We start from the raw sequence: 19,808 nt of genomic DNA, 5'->3' as shown, positions 1-19,808 counted from the left end.
TTAACCCAGACTTGACTACTTTCTGGAAGGACTACTCCAGCAACTGGCTATCAGGGAATTCAATTCTAGTGTTTATTGATTCCCCAAATTTTATTTTAATATTTGTTTCTTTTTAATATTTTTTTATTTATGTGTAAATGATATAGTACTTTATGTAAATTTAAGGTCAACATGTTTATTTGGGTACATTTTATTTTGTATATACGTGTGTGTGTATATATATATATATATATAAAATACTTGATAATCACCTCGCATTAATATTTCCATGATGTCACATAATTATTATTTGTATGCCTCCTTGAATGTTACTGTAGCTGGTTTTGGTTCTGGTTGACAATCATCAATGGTGAAGGTTCAATGTTCTTCATATTCCCCATAATTGTGTGCAAAATTTTCTGAAAATAACGAGATTGCCTCATTGGCTTTAGTTTTGTAGTTCTGTTCCTACCTAGTATGTGGACCGTTGGATGAATAAGTTCCCAGAGTGTGTGTTGTGGACAGTGTAGGCCATAGAGACAGCATTAGAATGGAGATACATTTTCCCCAGTTTAAACTCAAATGAGGCTATTTTCTCTATGCATACTCCGAGGCTTGGCTTTCAGGCATTTCAGCCATGACTGGTGTTGCTGTCATATACTTTACTATAGTAGTGGTCTGAGCAGTAATGAAGCTGCTGAATTATCTTGTAATTTCAGCCTCTTTGTTTCTTCTACCTGCCATGTATCCTTGCACCTCCACCCCAGGGTGTACGTTTGAGTATGGATTTATCTTCACTTATCTAAGGAAACTGAGGCACAGAGTGGTTAAAGAAACTTAACAAAGGAAATATTTTGAAATACTAGACCCTGAATTTGAACCCCAGCTTTTTTGTCACTTCTACTAGTCAGTTTTTGGTTGCTGTTAATAGAAAACTCTGTTAATAGCAAGAGATTAATTGGAGAGTTAGAGGCTTTTAAATATTGTCCTTATAGGGCCTGGAAATGTAAGTGTATTCATGGCCTCTCAAGATGATTACATACGTCAGAATTGGCCCCTAAGGGGAACTGTCACCGCTGCCACCATTGAGGAGTGGGAAAAATCAGTATATTTTCAGTGCAACTGTTGGCTTAGGCATAGTGTGTATTAGTTGCCTACCTAAAAACAGGAAAGTCTACCAGAGTTGTTATCTCAGTGAAGATACTTCTTCAACTGGATCCATGGCTTCAAATCAAGCTTGCCTTACTCCACATCTCTCTACATTTAAAGTGGCTTTAAAGTAAATCTGATCTGTGTGCATCAGACTGACAGTAGTAAAAGCATTAGCAACCTTAGGAGTAAAAACTCTAGGAAATGGAGACTTAAGCTTTAAAATAGAGAGACAAGTTTATGAACAGAGCTCAAAGATATCCTGAGAGAACCAATATAAGGCATCCAACACAGTCTTCTGAACCCTGTGTTCATTAGTGCCTTGATATTTTCCTGCTCTCTTTTTAGCCCATCTAATACTACTATTCCTCAATCCTGGATGAACCTTAGAACTCGGCTTGTGCTCTAGGCTGCTTGATGATGCTAGGTGTATGTTGGAGAAAAAAGGGAATCTCCAAACCCAGAGTACTTTATTATGTTTTTGTTTATGTATTTATTTATTATGGTTTTGTTTAATTGGAATTCTTAAAAAATAATTTTACAACTCCCAAGTCAGCCACCTTCCTATACCCCAAAAGTTTGTTCTATATCTTCCCCCATTCCTTGTTTTCCTTATTGCAATCTTCCCTCAGAATCTCCACACAGTTATCTCTTACTTCAGGAAGAAAACATAATTCCTCATAAAAGAACTCAACTGAATTATTCTTTCTCTCTTAAATTCATCCATATTTCCATTCTCTGAAGATAATATAAGACTTTGTCTGCTTCCTCCATTTGTGATTTATACTCATCAAATCTCCCAATTCCTTTCTTGTTATATAATAGATGCTACAAGCCAGTATGGCCTTAGAATCATTTTGTCCATGTTTGAACACCAAGTCCACTATTTACTAACTATGTAACCTCGGATAATTCACTCAGCCTCTCTAAACATCCATTTCTTATCTGTAAAAGAGAGGGATTTAAGATTACCTTCTTCACAGAATGGTAGGGAAAACGAAATGAGAGAACCCATAGAAAATAATTGAAATATGACCTGCTACTAAAAAACACTCAACAAAGTGAGTTATCACCAAATAGATGCAGTTTAATTGTAATGTACCTGATGAGAACGTGGATACCTTTTGGAAAAAGGTGGATACCTTCTCTAATCATATTGGTGTTGACAGTACTGAGACTACTTATGTAAAAATGCAGTAAGTCAAATGAGTATTTTATTTTCTAATTTTATTATCCCTGTTATCATTGTAAACATTGTTAATGTTTCTATCTCTTGGGTGGACCTGCCCCTGCCCTGAACCCCAAGGATGATGGCTTGTGAGGACATCCTGTCACTATTTCTCATTTTTTCTTTAAGATTTTAGAAGTGAAAAATCCTCTGTTCTCTAACAGAGATATTAATAAATAGTAGTCAGGTTAACATTCTCATGATCAATTCAATTGACCCAGGTGAATCAAACATCCCAGGTCTGTGCTGCTTCCTTGCTAGTACTAATCTTATGTGAGCACAACTGCCTAAACCTTGCTTGATAAGTTCTCCTAGAGACATTTTATTAAGTCTATCCAAGGTCTACAGAATGCCCAAGAAAGGCTCCAGCACATGTGTGGAGTATTGTCCAAGGGTCTCTGCACATTCAACCTCTCAGTTCTTCCTATTCATTGTGAATAGACATGTACACTCTCTTTATGTGACAACAAATAATTAAACCATTACCAGAGGGGAAAAGAATAAAGGGGTTTGATATCTAATGGCTTGGGAACAGCACAGAACTAATAACATAGTGGCAGCCCTAGACCCAAACCATGAAGGGTCCAGGTCTGTTAGACACAGAACATTTTTTCTAATCCTAAACTCTGGAGAACAAAATTGCTAAGTTATAAATCAGTCACCAATTTGTGAAGTATTTTGACTCGTTGGATTTATTTAATATCCAACTTTATGACCTTATCTTGTACTTTGTGAATTGTATTTTCCCAAGATCTTTTTTTTTCTATTTCAGTTTTATCTAAGTTAATTTACAGGCTTTGGCTCAAATGTTATAAACTCTCACTGAGGGTGAGATTCTATTGATTAGTGTCTATGGACTTTGTTCATCTCAGGGGTCTTAATCAGTTTAATTAGGCTGACATCCACAGCCCCATGTCATTACCACTAACTGAGGAAGGTTCCAACATGACACTTATTTGTTCTTGGACAAATCCAGTACCAGCAATAGCAGCAGTGAGCAGGGTTCCAAGCCTCCAGAATGGGGCAAGAAAGTCTGTGGATCCAGGGTGTACTGGGGGGGGGGGGCTGTTGGTGAGTGGGGCAGGATACAGTTGGTTAGAATACAAGTGATCTGAGTCCAGTGCTTGCCTGTGTGAATCCAACACAGCATTTTAGGGGTAGCCATTGTTCAAGCACCTGCACAAAAGCTGTAAGTTGGGCAGCTTTACTGGGCCTAGGTTTTCCTTTGGCATTCCTTCCACACACACAGCCACAGTGCTTAACATGAAAACGAGTTAAAACCCCATCCTTACACCACAGAAGCCATCAGCAAGAGTTACAGGGTTATGGGGTAGGTGGGGGAGGGCCCCTCTGGAAAAAGGAAAAATCAAAAAGCCTCTGGGATTCAAATTAATGAGTGATCTTATGTCGCATTTCCTAGGTTCAGCTACATCTTCATGTATTTCATGAGTGCCTCTCTAGTCACTAATGTCTTCCTTTGGTTGCTGGGTTTTTGGGTAATTAACCCATCTCCTGCCTCCATTTGTTCAATAGCAATTCCCGTTTTTACTTGGATCTTCGAGTAGAATTGTAAATCAGGTGTGCCAGTCTAGGTTTAATCATTACAGCGTCAAATTGCTCTCCCAGATCGTGTGAACAAAAATGAATGGAAAATTTCGTTTTACAAATCCTACTTTTGGACTTAGCCCATGGCTGAGAACTAAGGAGGCCGAGCGTACGGATGGCAGCGAGGGGTCAATCCACGCCCCGCGTTGGGTCGGCGGTGGAGGAGTCGGAAGTGGTTGGGGTTTGGGGGAGGAGATCCGCTCACACAGAAGAGGAGAGGGTTGATCCGCCATATCTGCTGCTGCTGCCGCAGTTGCGAATGCAGTGTTGGGGGACTTAGCTGCCACTGCGCTGCCGCTAAGGTTCGCGTCGCTTCCCCTTGGCACTTCGCTCTTGCAGCCTTACCCCTTGGCGGCGTAGCCCGCACTTTCTGGCGTGTTAACCCCGCTCCCTCCCCGCCACCCATCAGGTCCTCAGACCATGGATCCGGGCAGCAGCAGCAGCGACTCCGCGCCCGACTGCTGGGACCAGGTGGACATGGAAGCCCCGGGTTCGGCCCCGAGCGGAGACCGAGCCTCCACGGCGCTTGCCGAGGCCCAGCAGGAGCATCTCAGCTCGGCCTTCAGCCGTCAGCTCAACGTCAATGCCAAACCCTTCGTGCCTAACGTACACGCCGCGGAGTTCGTGCCGTCCTTTCTGCGGGGCCCGGCCCAGCTGCAAACCCCCCCGGCCGACATCACCAACATTGATGAAACCTGCACCGGCGCGGGCGACCTTCAAGGTAAAAAGCTGGGACGGGGGGCACCTGTGGAACATTCCAAAGAGGAACAGTTAGTGTTGCATGAAGGTTCCAATTCAGCCGTTACCATGGAACTTTCAGAACCTGTTGTAGAAAATGGAGAGGTGGAGATGATCCTAGAAGAGTCATGGGAGCACAATAAAGAAGTAAGTGAAGCTGAGCCAGGGGGTAGTTCCTTGGGAGATTCAGGGCCCCCAGAAGAAAGTGGCCAGGATATAATGGAGAAAGAGGAAATGAGAAAATCTAAATCTGTGTTCGTGCCCTCAGGTGCTCCTAAAAAAGAACACGTAAATGTGGTGTTCATTGGGCATGTAGATGCTGGCAAGTCAACCATTGGAGGACAAATAATGTTTTTGACAGGAATGGTTGACAAAAGGACACTTGAGAAATATGAGAGAGAAGCTAAAGAAAAAAACAGAGAAACTTGGTATTTGTCCTGGGCCTTAGATACAAATCAGGAAGAACGAGACAAGGGTAAAACAGTAGAAGTGGGTCGTGCCTATTTCGAAACAGAAAAGAAACATTTCACCATTTTAGATGCTCCTGGCCACAAGAGTTTTGTCCCAAATATGATTGGTGGTGCTTCTCAAGCTGATCTGGCTGTACTAGTAATCTCTGCCAGGAAAGGAGAATTTGAAACTGGATTTGAGAAAGGTGGACAGACAAGAGAACATGCGATGTTGGCAAAAACAGCAGGGGTAAAACATTTAGTAGTGCTTATTAATAAGATGGATGATCCCACAGTTAATTGGAGCAGCGAGAGATATGAAGAATGTAAAGAAAAACTGGTGCCCTTTTTGAAAAAAGTTGGCTTTAGTCCCAAAAAGGACATTCACTTTATGCCCTGCTCTGGGCTGACAGGGGCAAATATTAAAGAGCAATCAGATTTTTGCCCTTGGTACACTGGATTACCATTTATTCCGTATTTGGATAATATGCCAAACTTCAACAGATCAATTGATGGACCAATTAGACTGCCAATTGTGGATAAGTACAAGGATATGGGCACCGTGGTCCTGGGAAAGCTGGAATCAGGATCCATTTTTAAGGGCCAGCAGCTTGTGATGATGCCAAACAAGCACAATGTGGAAGTTCTTGGAATTCTTTCTGATGATGCTGAAACTGATTATGTAGCCCCAGGTGAAAATCTTAAAATCAGACTGAAGGGAATTGAAGAAGAAGAGATTCTTCCAGGATTCATACTTTGTGACCCTAACAATCTGTGCCATTCTGGACGTACCTTTGACGTTCAGATAGTGATTATTGAGCACAAGTCCATCATCTGCCCAGGCTATAATGCGGTGCTGCACATTCATACTTGTATTGAGGAAGTTGAGATAACAGCCTTAATCTCCTTGGTAGACAAAAAGTCAGGAGAGAAAAGTAAGACACGGCCCCGCTTCGTGAAACAAGATCAAGTGTGCATTGCCCGTTTAAGGACAGCAGGGACTATCTGCCTTGAAACATTCAAAGATTTTCCTCAGATGGGTCGTTTTACTTTAAGAGATGAGGGTAAGACCATTGCGATTGGAAAAGTTCTGAAACTGGTCCCAGAGAAGGACTAAGCAGTTTTCTTGATGCCCCTGCATAATACTGTGAGAATTGACTACAAAAGTTCACCACTTTCTCTTATTTACTGACAGACTTTTCTTCATCTTTTGCAAAGAGAAAATTCACAGCAAAAATCCGTGTTTTGTCAGCTTTCTCATGTTGAGATCTCAGTTATGTCACTGTTGAATTGACCCACAACTTTCCTCCTTCTATGCCATTTTGCTTCCTTGGACAGAACCCGTGATAGCTTTGTAAGTGATGTGGGTGTAATTGTCTATAACAATGAAAAATTAATATATTTTTTAATTTTTCATTTTCCCTTAGGATATTTAGACAACCCTTGTTCCACGCAAATCAATCAGAGTGTGTCAGTGTGTGTCAGTGTGTGTGTACATGTTAAAAAGACAACTAACATGTCAATAAAATATTCCATTTGAAACTCTTCTTGGTATCTGAAATGCTTTTGAATATTTTTAAAAATTTGTACATAATAGTTTTCAATTAGCTTTTTTACTTTCTCAGGTCATTGAACACATCTTGTTACTTGGGCTTTTAAAAACTGTCCTCCACTCACTGTATTAAATGCGCCTTTACAAACAATGCACAGGTTTGTATTAAAAGATTTTTCATTTGGAAAACGAATCTATTTGAGGGCTCTTCCCAGTGAACTTTGTTTTCTCTCTCCAATTTGAATCAGTAAAGGAGCTCTTCTGTTTCCCCACTTGTGATTTGAAGAAGCATTTCCACATTACAAATATACCTGGGGATTCAGACCCTATGTTGACTAAACTCTTATCCACACACCTTTGCTTTGTTCACCATGACACTTGTGATATGGGATACAACACAGTAAGGGGCATGACGGTTGAGAAGATACATGCTTTCAATAGGGGTGTAAGTCATTTACTGAAAAATAAGTGTTAGTGTGGGCCCCGAGCTGGGAAATGAGCCCACCCTTGTATTCTTCTGTGCTTGGAGTTGGTAGGAAAGATAAAAGTTCATTTTTACAATCGGATCACAGCCCTCATTTGAGTCAGAGACACTAGACTTGTCTCTGTACCCTGTATTAAGGAAAACACTCCGCTCTCCATCTTGAGATGGCTACTTCGATTGCTGGGACAGTGGCTTTATAACCTGCATAACTATCAACAGCTGCAAGAGCTTTCAGTCTTGGTAAGTTGGTAGTGACCCAATGTAAACAAACACCTGCCCAGTGGTGGGCAGGGCTATTTCCTCACACTCATGGGCTGGTTGGATGGGGGTGGAGACTGGCTACCAGAACAACCCGGGCCCATGCTTAGGCAAAGACCGTGTCCCCTTCTTCATGGTCCCTTGGTCTGTGTACCCATGGACCTCCAGGATTTCTAACCTGTCAGAGATAGCCACAGGTCTTATCAGAGCATTAATAGCATGGTTCTGTGAATCATCCATCAAAGATCTTCAGGGGCACCCACATGGGAAATAAGGATTTTTCTTTTGTCCTATGTCAGCTAACCTAATCACAGGGATACAGCTCATACTGCCTTGGACCCAGAACTTCCATAATAGAATATCAGTGGCAAGAGTTTCATCTTTATTTCAGATTCCTTCTCTTGCCTCTATGCTCTGAATTTTGTACAAAATACAGACTAATTCAGTGTCTGCTAGAAGTGTTAACCTGCAGCCCCTTAAAATTATTTCTGGTGCTATATCAACCTCATTTTTTTTTCACAATTTTAGTAATTTGCCAATAGGATTATTGTAGATATCTTTCACTAATAGACCAAAGCTACAAGGTAGGACAGAACTTTTTCCCCAACCAATTAGGATAATTTCCCCTCAAAAACTGGCTCCTTAGTGTCTTTCTCAATAGCCAGTTGAATAGCAAATTCTCCACCAGGAGCTCTGAACTGTGTGTGTGTGTGTATACACACACCTTCAGAGACCAGGACATAAGCCTCCGGAAATAGATGTCAGAAACTAATTCTTTTCATTTCAGTGAGAAACAGATCATCCAGGTGATTGGAGACACCAGCCTGGCTCTTTAGGAAACTGGATGTAAACTCATGGTAACATTTCTTTCTAACGTCCTGAATGCCTTCTTTCTAGTTCTTAATATCTGATGGTGGTCTCCAATACTGCAAACATGGGGCTGTTCACAAACACACTAGTTTTCCCTAGTGCGTACAGAGCTGTGTCCTTTCAGAGTTTCCCTATTGCCAGTTTAACTTAACTGTCTTCAGAGCTTCATCTGGCAACCAAGATAATGTAGAATCTCCCCAAGTCAGGCTACATGCTGTGATACATGGTGAACTTCCTGCTTAAGGCTTTCTCAATAAATGTCAACCCATTGGCTCTTGGCAGCTTTTCTCCCAGCCTCTTCCTTTATTTCTCTGGTCATTATGGGACAAATCTGAAATTCAGGGAAAGGGGCCAACTTATTCTGTATTTCAGCAGAGACCCCAAAAAAGAAAGACAAGAGAAGGTTTGGATTGGGTAGAAGTTAGCAGACCTCCCACATTACTCACTTTGAGCATCTTTCTCTGGTGCCCAGAACAAACCACCCGTGCTTTTAATACTTACTACGGTTACTGTTCCTGTCTTCAAAAGACAAATCCTTTCTCAAAATAGACACTCCTTTCACAATGTCTTGATTCTGGTGTACTGCAATGCAAGAGCCTGCTTTTTATAAGGTTTACTTATAAACATTTCACAGTTCAAATATTCAACTCATTTTAGTTGAAATGAGCTGTTTGGTAGCAGGGAGATGATTAGTTACCATTTCATGACCATTAAAAAAGAAACTCTAACGACCAAAGAAGTTCTGCCAAAACCTGAGCATTTGAACATGTTCACATTAATCCAGATTTTATGTTTGACAGGGTTCTTTTTATATTTTCTGCTGAGACTATTGGTATATTTCCATTTGTTCTAGTTTTTAGTTACAATATCTGCTTAACTTACCCTTAAAAATGTTGTATGATTTCTTTTATAAGTTAGTGGACAAAAGGTTCAGGCTCTAAGAATCAGCCATCAATAAAAAGGAGTTCAGCAAAGCCCCTTATTTTCTGCAGACTCATATTAAGCAACCAGAATTTACATACACAGAAAATTTGAAGACATTTCTCAGCCATCTAATGAAGGTATTTCTTTGACTGCTGAACTTCGAAAGCATATGCAGAGAATATTGAGACCTGTCCCCCAATTTTAGCATGAGAGGGCAAAGCAAACAAAAAGACTTGCCCATGGTCAGGCTGCTGTACACAATCGAGTCACTGTATCTCTCACTTGATACAATATGAATCCAATATGTATCCACTTAAAGCTCTTTTTTCACACTCATTTACACTGAGTAAAAAAGCTTCCTAAAGTCTCTAACAGAGACTTGGATGAATTATCTCCTCCAGAGACTGCTTTTACTAGCTCTACCAGTGACTTTTGCCACACCAATATATTCACAGAAGACTGCATGGTCACTTGGCAAGTGACTAAGACCCCAAATGGTTTCTGACAGTCCCCGGATTAAAGGTTAGTGTTTGATTTCTACCTTTGTATTTCTTTTGGCACCTTGCTTTAACTGGTGTTCGTGTAACTATATTATTTAGCTTTCTAAACTGCTTTAGCTTCTTTTGCCAGTTTGGTAGGGTATATGTGTATAGGTGAAATTAAATGTATTAATACAATTTTTGAGTATCTAAAGGCTTAGCTCTGAGTGGTGCTAATGACAGAATGCTCTATCCCCATCCGTGTTCCTCAGTGCATGCTAAGACAAAAAGAACTGTGATCTTAAATAGTAGATGAGCTGCAACCATGCATTTTGCATATTTAAGAAGGGCACACATGGGACACCTGGGTGGCTCAGTTGGTTAAGCCTCTGCCTTTGGTTCAAATCACGATCCCAGGGATGAAGCCTCGCATTGGGGTCCCTGCTCAGTGGGGAGTTTGCTTCTCCCTCTGCCTCGCCCCTCCCCCACCGCCACCACTTGTGCTCTCTCTCTCTCTCTGACAAATAAATAAATAAAAATCTCAAAAAAAAGGGCACACAGAAGGTTTGAAGGGCAGGAGATACCTTTAAGGAGGCCCTTAAAGGATGGTCATTCAGGACGGATGAGAGGTGGTTTCATGAGATCCTGGTGGTGAGTAAAACATTGCAGTGTTCAAGAAGAACTGTTTGCCTCTATGGATGGTACAGTATTCAAGGCCTGGAGGGAAGTTGGGAGCCTGAGAAGTCTAAGAAATTTCATAGCAGAATCTGAACTGGGCCTGCAGGTAGTTAAGGGGGAGGTGTTGAATGCACATTAGATTCATTCTGTAAGACAAAAAGGTCAAAACTGATGGAAATACTGGCAGCAAGAAAGCCAACTCTGAGGATGGTGACATTGCCAAGATCCCCAGATATAAGTGTCAGGCTCCACACTATCTACCAATGCCTGACTGAGTTAGTAGAATCCAAGATAACACGTGACCTGGATGTGCAGATTGCTAATAGCTGCAATGAAGGGCAAGTTCTGCTCTAGGTCACCCTAATGCCTCCACCTCTGCCAGAAGACTCCATCATTAGAGAAGGAGCCAGCATAAAAATATGTCTGCTTCTGCCTAGGAGATAGTGGACCTCTTTTTCTTTCCCTGTTCATGTTTCAGAAAGTGATCTTGGTAAGCCAGAGAAAGAACTATGGCCCATGGCAGAGGGGTAAAGTAATGTGCTGTGAAGGCACTAATAGGACCCCCCAAACAAGCCACCTCACCTTTTCTTCTGAGTCCCTCATGCATAACATGGAAACAATGCTGGCTGCCCTTGTTATGGGATTGTTGTGAGACCTGAACAAGGCAGAAATTACCAAAGTCCTGGAAATGGTATGTGGCTCAATGCTTGTGAGTTTATTCCCCTCAGGGCATAGTCAATCCTTATCCTTGACTGTGTTTTCAACCTAACCAACTCTGCTTTTTCTCACTGGATTTGTTGATTGCTAATCCAATGGCTTTTCCTAACAATGCCCTGTGGTAAGAAAAACTGATTTTTTTTTTTAAAGAAGCAGTATGTCCAGTCCAGGGGGAAGGCTCAGAATTTCTCCAATCTAGTCATAGCTATCCTATTCTCCTTTGCCAGGTGATGGTTCTTTCCAGCCTCCCTTACATCTGAGTGTGGCCATGTGGCCTAGGTCTGTCCAATGAAGTATATAGAGAATGTATAGGGGATTTATATAGAAAAGGCTGTTTCTTAATAAAAAGGGTAGATGTGAGCAAAGATGATGATACTTGGAATTTGATAGAAATACCTGGAGTTGTTGCAGCCATGTTGTGACAAGCATGTGGTCTTAGAGTCAACCTTCTAAAAATGGTTGTGTAGGAGGTTAGAAGCTTTGGAATCCTAGCATTTTTGAGCAGCTGAACCAATGCAAGTGTACTTCTGTACTTCTTATTCTGAGTGGGGGAGTGGGGATGGTAAGGCCCTGTTTATTTATACCGTTGTCTCTAAACTTTAGCTGCATAGTAAATTAATTGAAAATAGCTTTTAGAAATACCAGTGTCCTGGCACCATACCCAGAAATTCTGGTTAATTAGTCTACCTTGGGGCACCTGGGTGGCTCAGTCAGTTAAGTGTCTGCCTTTGGCTCAGGTCATGATCTCAGTGTCCTAGGATAGAGCCCAGCATAGGGCTCCCTGCTCAGTGAGGAGCCTGCTTCTCCCTCTCTCTCTGCCACTCCCTCTGCTTGTGCTCTCTCCCTCTCTGTCAAAAAAAATTTTTTTTAAATCTTAAAAAAAAATAGTCTACATTATGGCTTTGGACATTAAAGAAACCTTTCTGTTATCAACAGTGTGAGATACATGACAAGATATAATATAAAGAAACCATGTCAGTCTCACACAGCTTCAACAATTAAGAATTCCTGGATCGGGCGCCTGGGTGGCTCAGTGGTTAAGCCGCTGCCTTTGGCTCAGGTTATGATCTCAGGGTCCTAGGATTGAGTCCTGCATGGGGCTCTCTGCTCAGCAGAGAGCCTGCTTCCCTCTCTCTCTCTGCCTGCCTCTCTACTTGTGATTTCTCTCTGTCAAATAAATAAATAAAATCTTAAAAAAAAAAGAATTCCTGGATCTATACTCCCACATTCTTCTCTACCCACAGGTTATTTTGAAGCTAATCCTAAACATCATATCACTTAATAAACAATTATTTCAGTATGTATCTCTAAAAGATATACACACTTTAAAATTATAAGCACAGTAACATTATTGCATTTTAAAAAGTAGTTATAATTGTGGGGCACCTGGGTGGCTCAGTGGGTTAAACCTCTGCCTTCAGCTCAGGTGATGATCTCAGGGTCCTGGGATCGAGTCCCACATCAGGCTCTCTGCTCAGCAGGGAGCTTGTTTCCCCCTCTCTGTCTCTGCCTGCCTCTCTGCCTACTTGTGATCTCTCTCTGTCAAACAAATAAATAAAATCTTTTAAAAATTTTAAAAAAAATTTAAAAAGTAGTTATAATTGCTAAATATCTTCAAATATTCATCCTTAGCTTAACATTTTCCAGTTGTTTCATACATAGTTTTTCTCTCTTAACTTTTTTTTTTGTAGTTGGCACACAGTGTTATATTAGTTTCAGGTGTACAGCATAGTGATTCAACAATTCTGTACATTACTCAGTGCTCACCACAATAAATATAGCCACCATCTGTCACCATACAATGTTATTACAATATTATTCACTCTATTCCCTATGCTGTACTTTTCATCTCCATGACTTAATTATTTTGTGACTAGAAGTTTGTACCTCTTAGTCCCCTTCACTTATTTCACCTGTCCTTCAAGTCCCTCCCTTCTGGCAACCACCAGTTAGTTCTCTGTACTTATGATTCTGTTTTTGTTTTTTGTTGGTTTGTTTTTTAGATTCCACATAAAAGTTAAGTAATATGGTATTCATCTTTCTCTGTCTAACTTATTTCACTTAGCATTATACTCTCTAGGTCTGTCCATATTGTCACGAATGGCAAGATCCCATTTATTTTTTATGGCTGAGTGATATTCCCTTGTATATATGTGTACCACATCTTTATCCATTCATCCATCAATGGACATTTATGTGTCTCCAGATAGAAGCACACAGAACTACCTATGAGATATTATTGTCAAAAAGAAGAAGGAGAAAAATCTAACTTGAGTCTAATAAAGGTTCTGTCCCTGACTTTAAATCAGATTTCATAAATCAGTCAGAGAGCAACAAATACCATATGATTTCACTCACATGTGAAATTTAAGAAACAAAACAAATGAACAAAGGGGGAAAAAGACACAAACCATTAAACAAATTCTTAACTATAGAGAGCAAACTGTTGGTTATGGGATGGAGGATAGATGAAATGGATGAGGGGGATTAAAGAGTACACTTATCTTAGTGAGCACCAGGTGATGTATAGAATTGTTGAATCACTGTATTGTACACCTGAAACTAATTTAGCACTGTATGTTAACAATTAGTGGAATTAAAATTTAAAAACTTAATAAAAAAAGAAAATAAGATTTCAAATATTTATATAAAAATAAGCCAATATTTATTTCAGCTCAGGATCCAGTTTACTTTCATGCATTATAATTTGTTAATATGTCTATTAGGTCACTTTCAATCTCTGGCTGTTCCTTTCTCTCTCTCTCTCTCTCTCTTTCAATTTATTTGCTGATGAATTTAGGTCATTTACTCTCTCTAGAGTTTCATAGATTTTCCTGGCATCCTCCTTCTGTCATTGTTTAACATATATATGTATGTCTCCTGACTTACCTATAAATTGGTTGTTAGAGACAACCTTTATTAGATCCAAGTTTTTTTTTTTTTCTTCTTCCTTTTTTTTTCTTTTAGCAAGAATACCTCACAAGTAGTGCTGTGTATTTCCATCTGGAGACACATAATGTCTGGTTGTCTCTTTTTTTTATGATGTTAGCAGACACTGATGATTATCACCTAGATCTAATATTTCATTACAGATTATAGAATGAAGTTATTTTATTTATCTTTCTCATTTATTAGCCAGAATACTTCTCTAAAGACAATCTTCTCCACGTTAATTATTTGGTAACACAGTAGATACACAAATGGAAGGATCGTTATTTGCTTTTTTCCTTCTATTTATCAGCTTCAAATTATGAATTTATTCCCTAGTACTTTGAAAGGTTATCACGGGGCATATTTTCAGAATCACTATGAATGCAATATTTAAATGCACTTAATGTATTTGAATCTACTTAATTACTGTTCTTTTTTTTAATTTTTTATTTATTTGACAAACAGAGATTACAATTAGTCAGAGAGGCAGACAGAGAGAGAGGAAGAAGCAGGCTCCCCGCTGAGCAGAGAGCCCGATGCCGATGCCAGGCTTGATCCCAGGACCCTGGGATCATGACCTGAGCCAAAGGCAGAGGCTTTAACCCACTGAGCCACCCAGGTGCCCCCTTAATTACTGTTCTTATAGATGCTCAAGCTGATGCATTTTTAGGCATATAGACTTTTCAGATTAGCTCTTGAATCCTTTTTACATGATCACTGTAGTCCTTCCTCCATTCTGGTACATCAAGTTGTTCTCAGCTCACCTTATACATTTCCTAAAATTAGCTAATTCATTACATAATCTTGATGTATTTTTGAATGGAAAATGCTTGGTAGAGAGCAAAATTATGGTGCATGGCTGCATGTTACCAGATTCATCACAGTTTCTAGTGCTTTGTAAGGGACAGAGCTAAGAAATATGTATTTTTGAAGTAAAATATAACGAGTTTATACTGATACTTCTCATTTGAATTCATGGCTTCAAGGTATATACTTTATGTCACTGATCTTTCATCAATATATCCTTTCTCTGAAGACACAGCCCTGACTCCCAGTGACACCAACAAAATTACTCATTACTGTTATCCCCAAATTCACAAACAACAATGTAAAAAAAAAAAAGAACATACCAACAATACCAATAAAAATCCTGATTCTGAAAACAGTTTAAAAATTTCAACTGACTCTTTTGATTCTCAGGTTGTATCTCACAGGAATTTACAAGACAAATGATTGTATTTTACAATCGTTAAAAATAGTTTCTGTATTGTTGTGCCACCAATTTGGGTCATGATAAAGTCTATTAGATTCATTTTGCTTTTCGTTGCTTTTATCTTATTCAATTAGTTGTATCTAATAAGTATGCAAAAATTTACATCATGCCTAAGTCAAATCTACTAAAGAACATATTTTAGCAAAGTCCAGTTTGTCTTCTTGTCCCTTCCAGTCTGTGTCTTCTGTCCCATATGCACATTTTTTTTAGTTTGTTGATTTGAATTCCACATGTACTCATACTCGTTGTGTGTTATAAGTGATTACTATACAGCTTTCCCCATCTTGATTTTTTTCATTCGTCAATATATATATGGAGAGTTTTCCAAATCAATATGTAGAAATAGTCATCATTCCTTTATATAGCTGCATAATATTCAATTATTTTATTTTTCAAGTCCTTTATTCATGGATATTTAATTTTTCCAGTTTTTGTTATAACATGTGTTGCTATAATCAATAACAATTTCATATTTTCCCAATGTTTCTTTGATTATGAGAATTGGGACTTATGGAACAACAGATATATGCTAAATATTGCTAAATTCTCCTCCATAAAAATTTTACTGTTATCCAAGGAGTTTGTTTTTTAGAAAATGTTCCAGGTGATTCTGAAATTCTGGATAGGTTGAGAACCACTAACTTAATTTGTTATTAGTTGTTTTTTATTCTTGTTGTGGTTTGATTTTTTTTGTTGTTGTCATTATTACTAGAGCTAAATGCATAACAATCTAATGCAAAATTCATCATTGAGATATTCCTACTATATTTGATACTTAATTCAGGGACTATGCTGAATATATCTTTATATCCACAGTGGCTAGCACAGGGGCAAGAACAAAGCAAGTTCTTATTAAATATGTGTTGGATTAAATGAGGTAGTGATGTATAGTGACATCATATTTTATTGCTATTAAAAAAACATATTATTTTGCCTGCCCCAATACCAGAAGTTTCATTTCTGAAGGCATGGAGTGTGTATTATTCATACAGCATGCAACAAATATTTATTTAGAGTGTACCATGTGACCGACAGTATTCTAAGTGGTGTAGATAGAATAGAAAACAAAACGGGTAAATGTCTGTGCCCTGTGGAGTTTATATTTTAGTGGGGTCAGAGATATTAAGCAAAATAAGAATTGAATATGAACAAAGGAGTACTAAGCATTAAGAAGAAAATCAAAACAGTGTAACAATGAGACTGACAGGGATTTTCACAGTGCTTAGACCTACCTTTGTCTTTTAAGCAGAAACCTGAATCCTGTGAAAGATGGCTTGTCTGTCATAGAGGGCATTTTTGAATATTTATTGATTAAATGAATGCTTTATGATTGCCAAGAGAATTTTATGTCTCTGACTATGTAGGAGTCCCCAGATCAAAGCAACCTTCCTTATTCCTCTGTGCTAAACTCTTCCCTTTCCATCCCTCTAAGGTGGCCCACAAAGTCAGCCTGAGAGAAACTGAACCTCATTCCCCATAATCAATACAGTAGATCTTCTGGATATATATCAAACTTTACAACTGGACAATAGAAAAATACTGTCTCCAACACACAGGGAGATTCACAAAATTTTATTATATGCTAAATCACAAAGAAAGTATCAAATAACATAGAAATAACATAACCAGCATTCTTTTATCATAATACAATGAAGATAATGTTTTAAAAAGTCTTTCCATCAGAAAATTTAAAAACTCTATTAAGGACAGCAGAGTTGTACAACAGAAGCATGCTGGGCCCATAAAACTATTAAAAGCCTTGAGTGAGTGTGCCTGGGTGGCTCAGTGGGTTAAGCCTCTGCCTTCGGCTCAGGTGATGGTCTCAGGGTCCTGGGATTGAGCCCCACATCAGGATCTCAGCTCAGCGGGGAGCCGGCTTCCCTCTCTCTCTCTGCCTGCCTCTTTGCCTACTTGTGATCTCTCTCTCACTGTCAAATAAATAAATAAAGTCTTTAAAAAAAATAAAAGCCTTGAGTGAAAGGGGAAATACAAACCAAAATAGCAGCATTAAAAAAATGGTAATGGAAATCCTACATATTATAATATATGGGAAATATTTAAACAGTTTTAGAGGAAACTGAATAAATTTAAATTTAATTTGAATTTAATATTTGTATCAATAAATTTTTAAAATAATATTAAAGAATTCAGTTTTCAACTCCTAAAGATTGGCAAAAAAACAACAAAGTAAACCAGAAGAAAACACAAGAAAGCAATGATAAAGATTACAAAAAACACAAAGATATAAAAAACAGAAAAATAGCAGAACTAAATAAATCAAAATATTAAATAAATTAATTAAATTAATAAATAAATAAACTAAATAAATCAAAATAGTAAAAATAAATTAATAATAAGTAATCAACCACTAGTTAATGTAATAAATAAATAGGTAGAAAACACAAATACACAAAATAAGAAATTAATAGAGGAGAATAACCATTAAGACAGAGAAAAAATTTTAAATAATAACAAAATAATTCTTTGCACAATAAATTGAAAACCTAAATGAAAAGTATGATTTCCTAGGAACAAATAACTTGTCAAAAGTAACTCCAATTGAGAATGAGATCTTAAATAAACCAATTTCCATAGAAGAAATAGGGAGACATATTAAAGAACTGCCTCACAGAAAAGCATCAGGCCTTAAAATTTTCACAGAATTTTACTACAAACTTAATCACCAACTAATCACAATTCTACATAAGTCATTAGTCCTAATGCTACACAATATATTCTAAACATAGGAGAGTGATAGGAATTCAAATTATTTTTATGAAATGAGAATAACATTGGCAACAAAACCTGACAAAGATAGTATAGTAAGCTATAGAACAATTTCAATTATGAATATAGATGCAAATCTCCTAGATTTAATATCAATAGACAGAATTTAATATCACATTAAGAAAATAATATACTAAAGGGACGCCTGTGTGGCTCAGTGGTTGGTTGTCTGACTCTTGATAATGGCTCAGGTCATGATCTCAGGGTCGTCTGAACCAGTCCCAGGTGGGCTCTGTGCTCAGTGGGGAATCTGCTTTTCTCCCTCTCCTTCTGTCCCTACCCTGCTTTCATGCTGTCTCTCCCAAATAAATAAATAAATAAAATATTTTAATAAAAGATAATGATATACCATGAACAAGTGGGATTTACTGTTGTCAATCAGGGGTTATTCAATAGTTAGGAAATATGTTAGTATACTTAATCTTATGACAGGCCTAAGGAGAAAAATCATAAAAATCTCCAGAAATTCTGAAAAAGAATCCAGTGCAATCCAACACTTATTACAAAAAATATCAAAACAAAATAAAATAAACTTGCAAAAACTCAACAAAATAGGAATTACAGGTACTTCCTATATATGAGTATATATTTGTAAGGAAGTGTCTATTTTATATCAATACTAAGTAAATAATAAAATTCATAATGGGAAACACAAGAGACTTTCCTGCTAAGGTCAAGAACAAATAAAAGTTGTCTACACTTTTTCAAATATTTCAGTGTTCACTATTCAAATGTGCAGTGGAGCTACTAGCCACAACTAAAAAACAAACACTAAAAATAATTTTTTTAAGTTATAGGTATATGAATTACAAAAAGAATTGAAACTCTAGATTATATGACATTGGGACAAGTCAAAAATGTAGTGATAAAACTACACAAATAATAAAAGATTTGGTAAATTTAGAAGGATATAAACTGATATACTAAAATCAATGACTTTTAATACACATAAACAATAACCAGAAACAAGATATAATGGAAAACAAAAATCTCATTTATAATACAATGAATAAGATAACATTCTTAGAAATAAACTTTACAAGAAATGTAGAAAGCTATATGAGGAAAAGTTTAGGCTCCGGAAATCCATAAAAGTAGAAAAATTAGATTTTGTTTTTGAATGAGAAAGTTCAACACACTAAAATATGATTAGTGTCAAAATTTAATTCATTCTCAATACAAATATACCAGCAAGTTGTTGTTTTCTAGAGAAAAGATGAGTTTTTTCTAAAGTTTCTCTGGAGAAAAAATAAATATTCAAGAATAGCTAGAATACACAATGAAAAAACAAACAATGAGGGAGACTAATAAAAAGCCAGTCAAAGAGAAATTGAATAATCAGGTGAGAGAAAATATTTTCCCCCAAATATATTAAGGATAAAGAGCTAATATTCCAAATAAATGTACTTTTTAAAGTCAAGTAAAAAAGACCATAATCCATCACAAAAATGACAAAAAAGCAGAACAAATAGTTTAGAAGAAGAAATACAAATGACCCTTAAATATATTTAAAGATGTCAAATCTACTGATAGCAACAAGAACTTAAATTAACACTACTTTGGAAAACCATTTCTCACCTATTAGGTTGTCTGTTCTCTGTTCCTATCTGCTTTGATTCATGTACCACTATCTCATGCATATATTATTTTGGGTGTATTATGCATTGAATACTAAGCTGGTACTAAGCAAGCTACCTTTACAGGATA

At 37.8% G+C, this 19,808-nt stretch overlaps 1 protein-coding gene across 1 annotated transcript; it reads left to right on the top strand.

The window, feature by feature from the left end:
- Window positions 1–4,151: 4,151 nt before the first annotated feature.
- On the top strand, window positions 4,152–6,455 carry LOC116863153 (eukaryotic peptide chain release factor GTP-binding subunit ERF3B). The gene is made up of 2 exons (XM_032850646.1): window positions 4,152–4,263; window positions 4,371–6,455. Exon 2 carries the CDS (start codon window positions 4,382–4,384, stop codon window positions 6,263–6,265), a length of 1,884 nt encoding a protein of 627 aa, XP_032706537.1. The 5' UTR covers window positions 4,152–4,263; window positions 4,371–4,381; the 3' UTR covers window positions 6,266–6,455.
- The last annotated feature ends 13,353 nt before the right edge of the window (window positions 6,456–19,808 follow it).

The sequence above is a fragment of the Lontra canadensis genome, unplaced genomic scaffold (genome assembly GCF_010015895.1).
Source record: "Lontra canadensis isolate GAN:19392208 unplaced genomic scaffold, GSC_riverotter_1.0 scaffold619, whole genome shotgun sequence".
In the NCBI taxonomy this organism is placed as follows: domain Eukaryota; kingdom Metazoa; phylum Chordata; class Mammalia; order Carnivora; family Mustelidae; genus Lontra; species Lontra canadensis.
Note: the sequence above shows the minus strand (reverse complement) of the source record. Positions and strands in the feature narration are given on the sequence as shown.